General features: G+C 41.5%; 2 protein-coding genes across 2 annotated transcripts; both read right to left on the bottom strand.

Moving 5' to 3' along the window:
* Positions 1 to 656: 656 nt before the first annotated feature.
* On the bottom strand, positions 657 to 4914 carry LOC124283225 (solute carrier family 46 member 3-like). The gene is made up of 4 exons (XM_046719255.1): positions 3798 to 4914; positions 2050 to 2133; positions 1624 to 1780; positions 657 to 780 (listed from the first exon to the last, which is right to left on the bottom strand). The coding sequence occupies exons 1-4, from the start codon at positions 4912 to 4914 to the stop codon at positions 657 to 659; spliced, it is 1482 nt and encodes a 493-aa protein (XP_046575211.1).
* Positions 4915 to 12996: 8082 nt separating this feature from the next.
* On the bottom strand, positions 12997 to 14802 carry LOC124283224 (solute carrier family 46 member 3-like). Its single transcript, XM_046719253.1, has 3 exons — positions 14032 to 14802; positions 13689 to 13743; positions 12997 to 13088 (listed from the first exon to the last, which is right to left on the bottom strand). Exons 1-3 carry the CDS (start codon positions 14800 to 14802, stop codon positions 12997 to 12999), a joined length of 918 nt encoding a protein of 305 aa, XP_046575209.1.
* Positions 14803 to 16551: the final 1749 nt, after the last annotated feature.

Raw genomic sequence — 16551 nt, 5'->3', positions numbered from 1 at the left:
GTTTGTTCACAAGGTATGTATTGCACCGTGGGTGAAATTCTGGAAATAAATAAATAAACACATGCACTTTCATGTGTTCCCTTATTTTTATTCCATGAGTATATTTATATATATATATATATATATATATATATATATATATATATATATATACGCACAAAATGTCCAAAGTAGTACAGGTGTTCAGTCATAAATATTGCATAGATAAATAAAAACAGAATGCCTTTTTTTCTCCAACATGTTTCGTTCTTTACTCTTCAGGGAGATTCACAATCTCCTGAAGAGTAAAAGAACGAAACATGTTGGAGAAAAAGGCATTCTGTTTTTATTTATCTATGCAATATATATATATATATTGCATAATATTTATATATTATATATAAATAATTAAAACGTTTGATTTCTTACATGGATACAATGTGTGAAGCCCATTTCTGGTATTCCCGCCGTGATATTGCTAAATTATTGCTAAAAGTGACGTAAAACCATACTCCCTCACTCAGTGTAATAGTAACACTTTTGAGTCTTCTATAGTCAGATCATCAGCTATTCCAAAAGCTAGAATTCATAGGTTAAGTATAGCCATATGTCCACAAGGATTAGACCCTAACACGAATGATTTCCACATAGTCCCAGATCCATTTGCAATATTACACCTAAGAGTCAAGAACTGGCTTTTCGGACGGTCTGGCGATGTGTGCCCTCTCGTCCTGGTCGTTGATAATGATCGTCTCGGTTTTGATCTGGCGTAGTATCCCCGGCGCCACGCAGTAAAACACCCTGTAACAGTTTTGTTATGCGTCCATAAAACACCATGTAATAACATTCCTTTACCTTAAAAACACACCGTGTAACAGTTTTGTTATGTGTCAATAAAACACCCTGTAATAGCATTCCTTTACCTGAAAAAACACCATGTAAAAGTTTTGTTATGCGTCCAAAAACACCTTGTAATAGCATTCCTTTACGTTAATAAAACACCATGTAACAGTTTTGTTATGTGTCAGTAAAACAACCTGTAACAACATTCCTTTACCCTAAAAAAGCCGACTATGCAACAGTTTTGTTATGCGTCCAAAAACGCCCTGTAATATCATTCCTTTACGGTAATAAAACACCATGTAACAGTTTTGTTATGTGTCAATAAAACACCATGTAGTAGCATTCCTTTACCTTAAAACAATCACCATGTAACAGTTTTGTTATGTGTCAATAAAACACCCTGTAACAACATTCCTTTACGTTAATAAAACACCATGTAACAGTTTTGTTATACGTTAATACACATGTAAATAAAATGCCCTGTAACGCATTTGTTAAACGTCAATAACACCCTGTATCAGGTTTGTTTTACGTTACTAAACACCATGTAACTGTTTTGTTATGCGTCAATAAAACACCCTGTAATAGCATTCTTACGTCAATAGAACACCCTATAACAGTATTGCTTTACGTCAATAAAACACCCTATAACACTATTGCTATACATCAACACTTGTCACACTTCACAGCAATAAAATCTCATTATGCATTAACCCTTGTGAACATGATTGCTATGAAACAGAATCTACACATATCCTCTATGGATACACGTTACGAAGTATAATGGCTTTTCCTACTTACACAAGTATGGCGGCTGTCAGGGCGCGTGTTCCACCGCTGGTGTAGTAGACAAATCCGCGCATCGTCTCCACGGTTGCGTCGTACACGGCCCCGTATATCGTCATCCCCAACATAGTCGCCACAGCCCCCGCCACGGTCAGTCCCGCAAACAAAGAGCCTGAGCGAATGAAACTAACATCAGTGTATGACGTAACACAACCATCAACAGATAGTCATCACGTGGTTCAGTGAGTGTGTATGATTTTACGCCGCTTTTAGCAATATTTCAGCAATATCCGACTGAGACCAGAAATAGGCTTTGCATTTTGTACCCATGTGGAGAATCGAACCCAGGTCTTTGGCGTGACGAGCGAACGCTTTAACCACTAGGCTACCCACGGGCCCCCATATTTTATGAGATTTTATGAGAAGAATGATGAGTGTTACCCTGAATGTGAGCTGGAGCCAGCCTTGACACGATCCCTCTGATTACAGGCATCATTGGAGCAGCCAGTGCTGACAGAACGGTCTCTGTAGGACAAAAGAACAACCGCATTCAGCAAAACTGAGACATGGTCTTCAGAGAGCAACCGCTGTCTCCAAAAGAATGAATATTATTGAAGATACCACTCAAAACTTATTTCACTTTGAGAGAAATGTCATTTTATGAAACCTAAATTTATGTTTTATAATATTTATTGCTTCCACCTATATGATTATTTACAGACCGCCGCCGTATAGCAGGACTATTGTCGAGTGCGACGTTAAACAACAACATCAACAACAACAACAACAATAATACACGGGCCTTCACGCGTAAATAGCATGAAGAATATGAACCGCGATGACATTAATGATATTTGTAGAAAAATGTTTTTAATGTTTTTAAAGTTTGATTTCTATTTTAACGGAATTAAAAAGGATTACACTGAAGGTATACCTTAAAAGTCACATGCAACCAAAAAATCAAACATAATAATTAAAACACAATTATCACTTCTTCATGACATATAATATGCATTGCTGAATATGAAAAAACAAATAAACAAAATTATAAGCGTATAATCGCAAATCAAAAGTGCAATATTTTGTACTTGGGTTTACCTCCCTCGAAACGAAGCAGCCGGGATACCGAACCCAGTCAGAGCGGGTGGGTGTGCACTCAAGTGTAACGGCTGGTTCATTTGCAGATGCCTTCACGGCTCATTGTGTGTGTATATATAGAGATGTTGGGTTTTGTAAATACAGGCTCATTTTTTGTGTATAACATTTTGCAATCAACAGACATCATAACATGTCATGTGTTCAAGTATCACACCTGCCTGTCTGTGTAATTACATAATGTGACAGAGACCGAACTCGGGCCATAAATCAATGCGTTTTGTTTATGGTGTATAGCCTGATTGGTGTTAAGTTCAAATTGCATGTGGTCAGTGATCGCAGTTGTGTATTGAATATTGTCATTAGCAGAAGGCAGGCAGACACACAGGTGTCAATAAAACAAGACATTGAGTTTTGTCTGTGACAACGACATATCTATATCACAGTTAGAAATGCTGTCAACGCTAAATAATGACATTGCTTTTAAGTATCGAACTGAGAAAGTGACTCGGTAAGAAGAACGTGTGGTGAAATAGACAAATGAAATTATATAAACAGTTTATTTACTGTCATAACATATAAAAAAGCTCGCGCCTGTGAGATATCAACAAAACATTAGAAAAATATCTCACACCAAAGCCTTCACCGAGTATTCACCAGACAGCCCGCTTCCAAGTTGCGCGAACCTATTTCACTGCGCACGTGCTATGAGCGCAGCCCAGTTGTTGAAACCAGTTTTTCCCCGAAATTTTCGGGGGAAAATTAGTGAATCGTTTGAACTCCGATTTCGCGCGGTTTTTTCATCGCGTTATTTTTCAACTTTATAAGGTATACCGAAAGGTATCAGAATCTGCAAAGTTGTGTTTTACGTTGCATGTGACCTTTAACTTTAACCAATTTCTAAAGGCATCGTGTATTTACGAAATTAGGAATGTTGATTTCATATGATGAAATTAACCTTACCATTAAATCTAAACATTGCACCATTTAAAATTGTAAACATTTTCCCCTGTCATATGACTGAGTGTCAGCTGAGTGATGACGGTACTAATGAAATCAACCATCCCCCCAAACACAAAACACAAACCACTTACGAACATATATCATATAATCAGTGTAGGCCAGACCATGAAGAACATCAGAGCCGCCTCTGACCAGTGCCGTCAAAATGGCGATCATCTCGTCAGTTGAACACATGTGAAACAGCTTGACCACACCAACACTCAGGAACTGGTTTAGCAGCATGGCCGCCATGTTGACGTAGCCAATCATCTCCGGTCCCCAGCAAAATGGTTGATTAAGAACCAACATGTAATCTATGTATCCCGTGCCAGAATTGCCTACACTTGTGACGAAGAGCGCTATGAAAGCTATCCAAAACAATGACCTCTTTCTGCCAAAATCTTTGGAGAAATAGAATCCAAAAACGTTCTTAATAGCTTTAGTTGGCGCAACGCAAGGCGATTGTTTCTTTTCAAGAGGAACTGTTTCTGGAAGTAAAACAACAACGAAGAATACTGAGAGGAATACGAGAGCGGCTGTGACGAAAGTAGGCCAAACGAAACCCATATATGTGATAAAGTATCCAGTCCCTGCTTGAGATAGAGCTGCAGCGAAGTAGGTTGTGAAGTCCAGAACAGCCATTCCAACCGTCCTGGATGCTTTAGGTGGTGTATTGTCAGCGGTGTATACATAGCTGGCAAGATTTACACCATAGGCTCCTGCCGTAATCCCTGTGATTGCTTCCCCGATGTACATATATCTCAAGTCCATGTCCCAGTACATGATCGCTGTACACAGGGCATTGCGAAGACCTTCGCCCATTAGTGGGACTACGAACAGAATCCGCCTACCGATGAAGTCAGAGTACGAACCAAGCAGCGTGGAGGTTATAATGCATAACGGTACGCTAATGTAGCTGAACATGACCGTTAAGTTGTTGCTCATTTCTTCTGCCTGAGCGTGCGTTTGGTATGCTGGATCTGATTTGTTCACGAAACATTTTGATGATGCGTTTGTGGAGAAAGTGGCTGTTCCATTGTCCACCAGCTCGCTTGAGTAACGCTGGTAAAGGTACTGAGAGAGAACTGGACTCCGCATATAGGAAGCTAAATGGAAGATCAGCAACACGATGTTGGCCTTTACGAGATTGCCCAGCTTGGATCTGTCTTCTGAATCTTTGTGAACTTGAAGCAGAGGCGTGGACTCCATGGTGACTGCAGGCGAGGTTATTCACACCGGCTGTAATCTGGGCGTCATGAGGTAGTTACGTCATCTATCTGTAGGAGCGATACAGTTATCGAGGTGACAAGGGCGGGATGAGCAATGGACCAACTATTTACCTTTCAGGTCACTCATCTAATCAGTTGAATGGCGTTCAACACTACACAGTAGATACGGGATTTAGATGCAATTTGTCTAACTGCGGCCAAGAACAACTTTCACGCAGTCAGTCACTCCAGTACGGTTTTAGAGACAACTTCTTTCTCTTACACAGGCGCCCCGTGAAGATCCGGGTTAGAACTGGTCTTCAGTAAACCATGCTTGTCGTCAGAAGCAAATAACAGGATCAGGTGGTCAGGATAGCTGACTTGGTTGACATATGTCATCGTATCTCAACTGCGTAGATCGATGCTCATGATGTTGATCACTGGATTGTCTGGCCCAGACTCGATTATTTAGAGGCCTCCGTCATATAGCTGGAATATTGCTGAATGCAGCGTTAGACAACAAACAAACATGGTGTAAGTCACATCACAGTTACGAACATGAACGAACACAGTTAGTATCATAAAGTTTGCAAAAGCACATCTGGTTATTTTACAAAAGTTTACTGACAAATGATAGATAACTAATATTGGTATATAGAGCATCTGACTCAAGTGTCTTTTGATATCAATTATATCAACAGGAGTTCATAAAGTTACAAATCTTAACTTTTATCAACGAGTATTGATATATTTGATATCAGAAGACACGAGGGTGAGATTCTATTTATCATCCAAAATCGCCCTTCATTAGTTTTCAATGAAAAATGTACATCTCTGAACACGGTACTGCCATTAGACTTGCAGTGCAGCGATGTCATAGCATTGTGACGTCATCAAGTTCATGACGTCATAGCATTGTCAGGGCATTGTACAAAATCTACTGTCAAAAATACTTAAGAAATACAGTTCGCTCTACCACCATGTAGTGTCCGAGTGCTTTAACGTTATAATAGTTCAGGGCGAAAGTGTGCTTATTACACTTTCTAAGATGCCTGGCGGGTAGAACAATCGAAAAAAAGAATACATTATCAGACAATAAAGGTATAGTTTTTGGATGACGTAACAATTGAATGACGTTATCTCGTCACTGCGCCATTCTAGTGTGCCCCCCTCGTAATCGAATCATTTTACATAACGTCACAATGTAAGTGACGTCACGATGCATGTCAGTTGTCATCGCCTCGTACGGCCTCCTACAGTAAACTACTCCGTTGCATCCCGTTTCTTGGTTTGCAGTTGCTTCACGCAGCTACCATCACTGGTGGAAACATTACGTTTATGTTTTACGACGGTTAAATTGTGTCAATTCGACTCACAAGTTTTCAGCGACACGGTAACGTTCGCAATGTTTACATTCCCACAATGCAATCGTGGAATGTCGCTTGACTACTCAGCTTCATCTGGATGTACTGATCTAAACTTACGTTGGTAGTAGAAATGCGACGTTCATATTGCCCCATATGGTTTACGTTAATGGCAGATGTAATTAAAATAATTCAGAGAAGATATTTAATCCGAACGTAAACCGTCATCAAACTGTTATCATTTGTTTTTTTCTGGTAACGTTCGTCTTAACGTAGGGGGGCAGACACATCAATAGAACAGCGCACCAGTTAGCCCTGTGCGAGGATTCTTAATTTTGGTCACCGACACCGTCATTTGTTTTCTGCCTTAGATTAATCGTAATTATCCTTAGAAAGTATTAAATTTAGCATCTTAGAAAGAGTAAAGTTTCGCTCTACCCCAATGTGTTTTGAGTATAGTTTGCCCTGAACTATTATAACATCAAAGCACTCGGACTACCGTCCTCGTGCTTTTAATTATAATAGTTCAGGGCAAAACTATACTTTATTACAAAACACATTGGGGTAGAGCGAACTTTATTTCCTAAATACATGGTGGTAGAGCGAACTGTATTTCTTTTCTAAGATGCCAAATTTAATGCTTTCTAAGGATAATTACGATTAATTTAAGGCAGAAAACAAACGACAGTGTCGGTGACCTAAATTAAGAATCCTCGCACAGGGCTAACTGGCGCGCTGTTCTATTGATGTGTCTGCCCCTACGTTAAGACGAACGTTACCAGAGAAACCATAGGAAGGTCACGAGTTTCGTATAATTCGTATGTAATGAGACCGAGTGTGGTATTTTATTTATTACCCACGTCTTACATGCATTGAATTGACAAAATAGCGTATTTTTGTTATTGTTATGGTTTCAAACCGAAACCGGTTTCATAAAGAGGTTGCGGAAGAATTTTGTTCTGAAGTACACTTTTGCATGACGTCACACTGTATTGACGTCACTACGCCATTCTCGTCTGTCCCCTTGGTAACCGACGTCACGATGCATGTCAGTTGTCATCGCCTCTCGTACAGCCTCCTACAGTAAACTACTCCGTAGCACCCCGTTTCTTGGTTTGCAACTGCTTCACTCGGTTAACATCACTGGTGGAAACATTGCGTTTATGTTTTTCGACGGATATAATGTCTCAGTTCGACTCACAATTAAACAGCGACACGGCAACGTTCGCAATGTTTACATTCCCACAATGCATCTAAGTTGTAGAATGAATGAATTCACGTGTTTGTTATGAATGAACAAGTAGTTCCGTCACAACGTGACCTAACTGAGAGGTCATCGGTTATCCAATCAAATCGTTAGAATCTCAGGTCAAGTCGTTACGACACAGGTCAACGCGATACGACACTCGTGTGACGTACGAGATTAGTATGCAACTACCCATACGTTGACCACGTGGGTAATAATTATACATATCTCCTAAGAGATATCGTTTGATCTCACACAAGCAATATCTTCAGTGGAACACATTTTTGGATGATAAATGATCTTGCGTGTTCAGAACGAACACTATATACTGACATTATAATATTTGATCTTGATTAATTAGGATTGTTAAGTCTGTTGCAGTTCTTTTGCCCAATGGTATTGCGGCCCCTCCGGTACTGCTGACACTGTACCTAATTTTCTTTGACCAATGTACAGACGGAACACTCCACCACTCACTCCTTACACAGGCAGTTGTAGAGAGCATTGTGATGAAATGAAATCTCTGTTTAATCTGTTAAGTGAGTGAGTGAGTTTAGTTTTACGCCTCACTCGACAATAGTCCAGCTATATGGCGACCATCTGTAAATAATCGAGTCTGTACCAGACAATCCAGTGATCAACAGCATGAGCATCGATCTACGCAGTTGAGATACGATGCCATGTGTCAACCAAGTCAGCGAACCTGACCACCCGATCCCGTTAGTCACCTTTTACTCTGTACATTAGTGATAACACTGACAGTCATATCTGTATATCTCCGTTCAGTATACTACGGTTATCACAAACTCACAGGGTCGTGGTTTTTACTTCATCGTGACTATTTTCGTCAGTTTGTTATAAAAGGTACTTTAAAGTGTGTTGTATTCGTGAACCGACCTGGCTCACTTAGCTATTGCACTCAGTGCTGGACATAGCACCTCTCATGAATCACAGCGTTTTTCAAACACTGACCATCGTATATTTAATAATACTTATACATGGATTCTGTATATGAAAGACGTTTCTGCCATAGTCAAGAAATAGAAAGACACGCGTCTTACAAGTTAACAGAGACAGAAGAGGGAGAATAAAGTTTATTATAGTGTCACATGTTATATGCAGTTTATAGTAAAGTACGTACACAGACAATAAAACATAACATCCGACCAGGTACATGCATGGCAAGCGAAAAACATATGTTTACAACCATACATCAGAGTAAGGTAGATAAACACATATACCTACAAATTGGTTAGTGTTAAGTTACGAAAATATGTCAAACATACCTACGATGCGCCCGCACACACAGCCACAGCCACACACGCACACACGCAGACACACACACACACACACACACACACACACACACACACACACACACACACACACACACACACAAAATAATAATAAAAAATACAAACAAACTATAATACAATTATCCACAAAAACACAACTAACCTTTCGACAACGCCCCCTTCCCCTTTCCCGCATGCACGCACACACGCACGCACGCAGACTATTCGTGCCACAAACACATTATAAGAAGATATAAAAATATTCCCAAGCGGAATTGCAACATACAAGTACAAAGATTAAATGAATGTCAACATTTGATCAATTAATTTACGAAGATTGTAATAGCTTACTTCACATCTGAGTAATGTGATAAATATATCAGGTGAAGGTAGGTTTAAGAAATCTTACGTACATTCTCTCATAGCGCTCATAACATTATAACGTAAACCATCATACACATTACAGTGAGTGAGTAATGGCAATATCACAGTAGGGGACACCAGAAATGGGCTTCATACCTTGTACCCATGTGGGGAATCGAACCCGGGTATTCAATTTGACGAGAGGACGTTTAACCATTAGGCTACCCCGCCGTCCCCATACATATTACAATAGACTGAATCCACTGTCTCTACTGCCCTATCCTAGAGGGTCGACTGCACCTCACTTCTGAAATGTTAAAGGGGAGGCTGCCACTGCCTAAAAAGTGAAAGAATATATTCCAGTGTTTCCATGGATGTAAGACACAGGTCCATCGTAAGAAATCTATAGGTCCTTAACTTATTACCATTAGAATTATTTGTAACATTCCAAAGGAGTGTGAACTGACCGCGGTGTCATTGTCTGGGCTCGATCAAGCTGAGGTTTTCGTTTCTAGCAAGCTTGTACACTTCCTTTTCCAATGAGCACACCCTTTCACCTGACCATAAGCATGAATAATACGGGGCAATCTTGTAATTTCCATATTGCTACGGTAGAAAGATAAACGAATTCTAAGCTTTGTTTAGTGACGCATCATTTCCAAGCAAGATCTTCCTGGCAGCAACGCGTTACATAAGGGCCAAGAAAATTAAATGTTTTTTCAGTGTGCTTATCTATTTTTGTTCATAGAACACTCAGTTCATGAAATGTTTATTACATGTATAAGTAGCAAAATGCCTTTTCACAATATATAAAAGATCTCTGCTGAAAGTGATTCGATTTTCAGTTCCGACTATATCATACGCCTGTGTTTATAGTGACGATACCAGGTTTTCGCGGAATGGTGAACGTATCCTACCCCATAGCTGGCACCCGTCATAAACATCTGTAAAGGCTATTTAATTGTTCATCTGAAGTAGAAATCGGGAAACAGTCGGAATATTTCTCGACATTTTGGTTAAGTTGACTACTGGAATGTTTTGACAGTGATTTTACTTGCTACACGTCGTCAACAGTCACCAACGTCAACCAAGGACGCTACGTCGTCGGTTCGGAGATGGGTTTGTCCTGGGAGAGGATGGGAACAGGTTTCCTGTCTTCTTCGTTGATGACAACAACAGTGGAGGTCTCAGTGTCATCCACGCGGCGAGATACACACAGGAACACCCTGTAACACGTGGATATGTATTATATATCTTCACCATTTTCAAAATATTTTTCAAACCTACAAAGTATACAACAGCAACATATGGCAGTGCAACATTTGTACAATCTGTTAGACAAAGAAGTGTTTGTTGTTAAACGTCGCACTCAGCAATATTCTAGCAATATCACAAGAATGTCTGTATATAATCGAGTCTGGACCAAACAATCCAGCGACTAACATCACGAGCATTGTTCTACTCAGTAGGGATACGATGACGTGTGTCCCTTTAGTCGCTGATAGTCGCTCTTACCCGGTCAGTTAGTAAAGTTAAAAAACCAAGAAAATACAGATAATAAATAGGGAGACCTCATTTCACGTCAGAAGTTCCGGTTGGCTATGGGCCTCCTGGACCCCATACAGACACCATACGTCTGATGTTCCGGTTGGCTATGGACCACCTGGACCCCATACAGACACCATACGTCTGATGTTCCGGTTGGCTATGGACCGCCTGGACCCCATACAGACACCATACGTCTGATGTTCCGGTTGGCTATGGACCGCCTGGACCCCATACAGACACCATACGTCTGATGTTCCGGTTGGCTATGGACCGCCTGGACCCCATACAGACACCATACGTCTGATGTTCCGGTTGGCTATGGGCCGCCTGGACCCCATACAGACACCATACGTCTGATGTTCCGGTTGGCTATGAGCCTCCTGGGCCCCATACAGACACCATACGTCTGATGTTCCGGTTGGCTATGGGCCTCCTGGGCCCCATACAGACACCATACGTCTGATGTTCCGGTTGGCTATGGGCCTCCTGGGCCCCATACAGACCCCCATACGTCTGATGTTCCGGTTGGCTATGAGCCTCCTGGGCCCCATACAGACCCCCATACGTCTGATGTTCCGGTTGGCTATGGGCCTCCTGGGCCCCATACAGACCATCATACGTCTGATGTTCCGGTTGGCTATGGGCCTCCTGGGCCCCATACAGACCCCCATACGTCTGATGTTCCGGTTGGCTATGGGCCTCCTGGGCCCCATACAAACCCCCATACGTCTGATGTTCCGGTTGGCTATGAGCCTCCTGGGCCCCATACAGACCCCCATACGTCTGATGTTCCGGTTGGCTATGGACCTCCTGGGCCCCATACAGACCATCATACGTCTGATGTTCCGGTTGGCTATGGGCCTCCTGGGCCCCATGCAGACATGCACATCATCATACGTCTGAAGTTACGGTTGGCTATGGATCGTCTAGACTCATACAGACCCGTGAAGATCCGGGGTAGAATAGGTCTTCAGCAACCCACGCTTGCCACAAAAGGCGACTATGCTTGTCGTAAGAGGCGACTAACGGGATCGGGTGGTCAGGCTCGCTGACTTGGTTGACACATGTCATCGGTTCCCAATTGCGCAGATCGATATTCATGCTGTTGGTCACTGGATTGTCTGGTCCATACTCGATTATTTACAGACCGCCGCCATATAGCTGGAATATTGCTGAGTGCGGCGTAAAACTAAACTCACTCACTCACTCACTGGTCTCATACAGACCCCTATACGTCTGAAGTTCCGGATGGCTATGGATCTCCTGGACCCCATACAGACCCCTATACGTCTGAAGCTCCGGATGGCTATGAGCCTCCTTGACCCCATACAGACCCCTATACGTCTGAAGCTGCAGATGGCTATGGATCTCCTGGACCCCATACAGACCCCAATAGGTCTGAATTTCCGGTTGGCTATGGACCTCCTGGACCCACATCTGGATATATACTCACACTATGATAACTCCAGCCAACAGTTGGCATCCCGCACAGACGAAGAAGACAAAACCACGGAGCATCTTCACAGTGCCATCATACATCTCGTTGAAAACTGTTACCCCTGTACCTTCCGATATGATGTTCACAAGTCCGATACCGGCAAATAGAGATCCTGAAATCAATATTCTAACTTTTAATACACAACATCTAGTTGGGAAGAACAACCACAAGACGAAAAACAGATCTAACTTGAGATCAGTATTTGGAATGTTTCACCTCAATGTCGAAATGTTTTTCTTTTCTTTGAACGGAGCACATGGTGAAACATCAAACCGTTTTCATTACAAGAAAGATAAAAAAGAAATTCTCCGATTCTCATACATGGTTCCGTTACCATCAGGGCGGAGGGGAAGCCTAGTGGTTAAAAGGTTCGCTCGTGAAGATTCGGTTTCGATTCCCCACAAGGTACAATGTGTGAAACCCATTTCTGGTGATCGTCCGCAGTGATTCTGCTGGAATATTGCTATAAGCGGCGTAAAACTAAACTCGCTCACTCACTCTACGCAAATATATTTCTGGTAAAGCGTGGTTTGTACACAGGGAATAGAATGACTTTTTCAGATTTGACATTCAAACACTGAGAAAGGATGCCCTCACCGTATCGCGACCATCTGGTATCATTACCATTTGATGCTGATTGATAATAAGATGCTTACGATGAAGCTGAACTCGTCGATTCTATCCTAATGAGTGTAGAATACACCTGGGAATAACGTCATAAACAATACTGCGAATGGAGGAAGATGAAAGATGACGTCAACGATTATAGCTACTTACCCTGCATTTCAGCAGGAGCTGTCCGCGACATGATAGCTCGCAGTGCTGGCATCAGAGGGGCGGCAATACCATTTGGTACAAGAACTGCAACAGGAATAGGAATAATCATTATACAGGATCAAATATTAAAATATCAGTATATAGCGTTTGTTCTAAATACGTAAAATGATATACCAATACTAATTATCCATAACTTAAGTAAACTCTTGTAAAATAACCAGAAGTGCTTTTGCAAACGTTATGATATTTACTGTGTTCATTCATTTTCGTTACTGCGAAGTCAGAGGTGACCTAGCGGCTCAGCAATATTTCAGCTATATGGCGACCTCCGGAAATAATTGAGTCTGGACCACGCTATTCATATTCACAGACTTTATGAGTGAGTGAGTTTAGTTTTACGCCGCACTCAGCAATATTCAAGTTGTATGGAGGCGGTCTTTAAATAATCGAGTCTGGACCAGACAATCCAGTGATCATCTTGATGAGCATCGATCTGCGCAACTGGGATACGATGACATGTGTCAGCCAAGTCAGCGAACCTGACCACCCGGTCCCGTTATTCACCTTTTACTCCGTACATCAAACTAAGTAGATGAGGCTAAACACCCACTCCCAGACGCCTCTTAAGACAAATATAAGTTGCTGAAGACCAATTCTAACCCGGATCTTCACGGGTCGACTTACACATGAAGAGCATGAGGTCAGTGTTGGCGAATCCGTGAAGGACATAGGCTCCTGCCTGAATAACAGATGTAATGATGCATATTCCTGGGTCTGAGGTGCACAGATAGAGAAGTTTGATGACTGGAATTCCAAGTAATTGTCGAGAGAGGGAAAACGCCATATTGAAATAGCCAATGAGTTCTGGCCCCCAACAGAAAGGCAAGTTCAGTTGGAAAAGGTATTCAATATAATTTACACCACGCTGACTGAAATATAATATGAAATACGACGCCAGTGAGAGCCAGAAAAGCCTTCTCTTTGGTCCAAAACCTTTCGAAAAGTAGAATCCGAAGACATTTTTTACTGCCTTCCCCGGAGATGGGTATTGGGATCTTCTATCTGAGTCGATAGTTTCAGGGAGAAGAACAACGACAAGGATTAGTGCTAGAAGCATGAGTGAAGCCGTAGTTATGGACGGGTAGAGGTAACCTAGGTCTTTGATGAAGAATCCGGTAACGACCGAAGAAACCGCAGCCGCCAAGTAGGCAGAGAAATCTATCACAGCGATGCCAAGTGTCCGGGAATTCTTAGGTGGTGTGTTGTCAGCCGTGTAGGCATAGCTAGCCAGAATCACACCATTGTATCCCCCTGTAATTCCTTCAAACACCTCACCAATGTAAAGGTACCTCAGATCTAGATTCCAGTAAATAACAACTGTCAGCAACCAAAACTTCAGAACCTCTCCGATTAATGGTACCACAAAGAGGAACCGTCGACCAAGGAAATCAGAATATGCTCCCAGAAACATACAGCTGATTACTGCTCCGGAGTATCCAATGGCAGTCAGTATTGTCTGACAGTTGGAAGTAAGATCCTGAACCTTTTCCTGTAACAGGTATCCTGGATCCGACTTATTGACGTAACACTTGGATGTTTGGTTCCGAGTCTTGGAAAATACGGTGCTGTTATCGAACTCCTCATCGTAGTACCTCTTGTAAAGGTATTGCGTTAACAGAGGATTACGAATGTTGATTGCCAAATGGAAAACAATAAACACAAGGTTGGCTTTGAGTAGATTTCCAAGTTTTGACTTGTCTTCTTTATCCTTGTTTTCAAGAAGAGGAGTAGACTCCATGTTTGCCCAGTATCATGCAACCAAGATATTGTGGTCCACCTTGCTTCACCTGCTACGAGTAAATGCTCTGTAGCCTGTTGCCAGTGTCCAGGATATGACCCTGACTTGGTATGTGTGACATGCGGACCAAAAGGTCAGAGTTTATGATAATACTTAAGATAATCAATTGTATGATGATCGCGTGATCCGACTTCCTTCACGATTTGGCTGTGTGAACAAAAGATGTTCATTGTGGTATTGTTAGTTTGTTTCTATCATTATTTTGATTGGAACGGTATTTTAATGAAAATCTTTAGTTGCTAAGAATCATTCCTTTTTGACAATCTATGTGGATATGTCAACTCATTGTGGATCAAGAACAACCTCTTGTGACCTTCAGATAAATATAGCGATAATCACGCGAGGATCACACATTCATGGCAGTTATCATCAGCTAATCTGTACAATGAATCACACAGATGATATTTCTATATTGGAATGAACGAAAATTTCGAATATTTACTTTGCATACTCTGTTGTTGAATTTCAGACAAAAACGTAGACGACATTTGCATCGTTATGATCTAATGAACGTTAAGTAACAAATATGGATATATAACATATTTATATACTCATGCCAATAATGGTTGTCACCCCCTTCAATTTGTTTAATTGGAGAGGGGGTGTGGGGTGGGATGTGAGGTGTGTGTGGGGTTGGGGTCGGGGGGGGTGACAACCATTATTGGAATGAGTATATATTACACGTAGTTAAATTTGTTGTGTAAACAGACAAACGGAAATCGATGAAAACCGCATTACTCCTGTGAATGGAACACTGCCTGGATGGAATTTAAGATTATCATTTTATATGCAAATGAGTCATGTTGCAGGAGGGATTCATACAGTAAGTAGCGAGTTAGTTACTAGCGAATCTATCCATATTCTGCACAGGTGAAGGGTTGACACTGCCGCATCGTTGGGATTATTAAACGTTGAGGAAAGTCGCGTGGATTGCTTCCATATAGGAGGAAAGATACGCCAAAGTAGGACACCGTTTTCGCAAACGACGTTCATTATATTCCCGACATGATCGTCTCCAAGACTCGTGGTTCACACAGATGTGCATTGCGTAAAGCTACTGTGTACATGGTAGAAGCACCACATATTGATAGCAATATTTCTCACTTCATATCTCGAAGAAATTGTACTGAAATGATACTTTAGACGTTTGATACAAGTTTGAGTGTGGCTAAATTTGATTTGTCATTATCTATTCTTACGGAGTAGCCCATTATTAGATTTATTTTGACAGGTATATTCAAATTTAAGAGAAATAACTTCACTCTAAGCTGCTCCCACATGTAGCCCAAAGGAAATACTATATATATTTTTTGGAACCCATGTTTCCATGATTGTTGCATTTTCTCACAAATGTAAAATGTGGCACAGTAGTAAGTGTACTTAACAATGACTACATTGGGTACTTTCCGCACTCACATCTGACTACATGGTTAGAGGTTGATTACTTTACACACAAAAAACCCCGTATACATATGAACAGTTTCAATTTCTTCATGGTTTTCAACACCCCAGATAATATTGGTATAACATATGTTAAATTTTGGATTTGTTTAGTAAAGTACAGATTCTTGTATCTTTTGTTGGGTTGAGTCCCATCCGGGATTCGAACCCACACCCTCAGAGTCAGGCACATAATCGCCAGTCAGGCGCCTAACCCGCTCGGCCACCGCGGCTTCCACAAAAATGGAA

This window comes from Haliotis rubra, unplaced genomic scaffold (genome assembly GCF_003918875.1).
Source record: "Haliotis rubra isolate DU_JTF1 unplaced genomic scaffold, ASM391887v1 Scf310, whole genome shotgun sequence".
Classification (NCBI taxonomy): domain Eukaryota; kingdom Metazoa; phylum Mollusca; class Gastropoda; order Lepetellida; family Haliotidae; genus Haliotis; species Haliotis rubra.
This window is presented reverse-complemented; position numbering and strand designations above follow the sequence as displayed.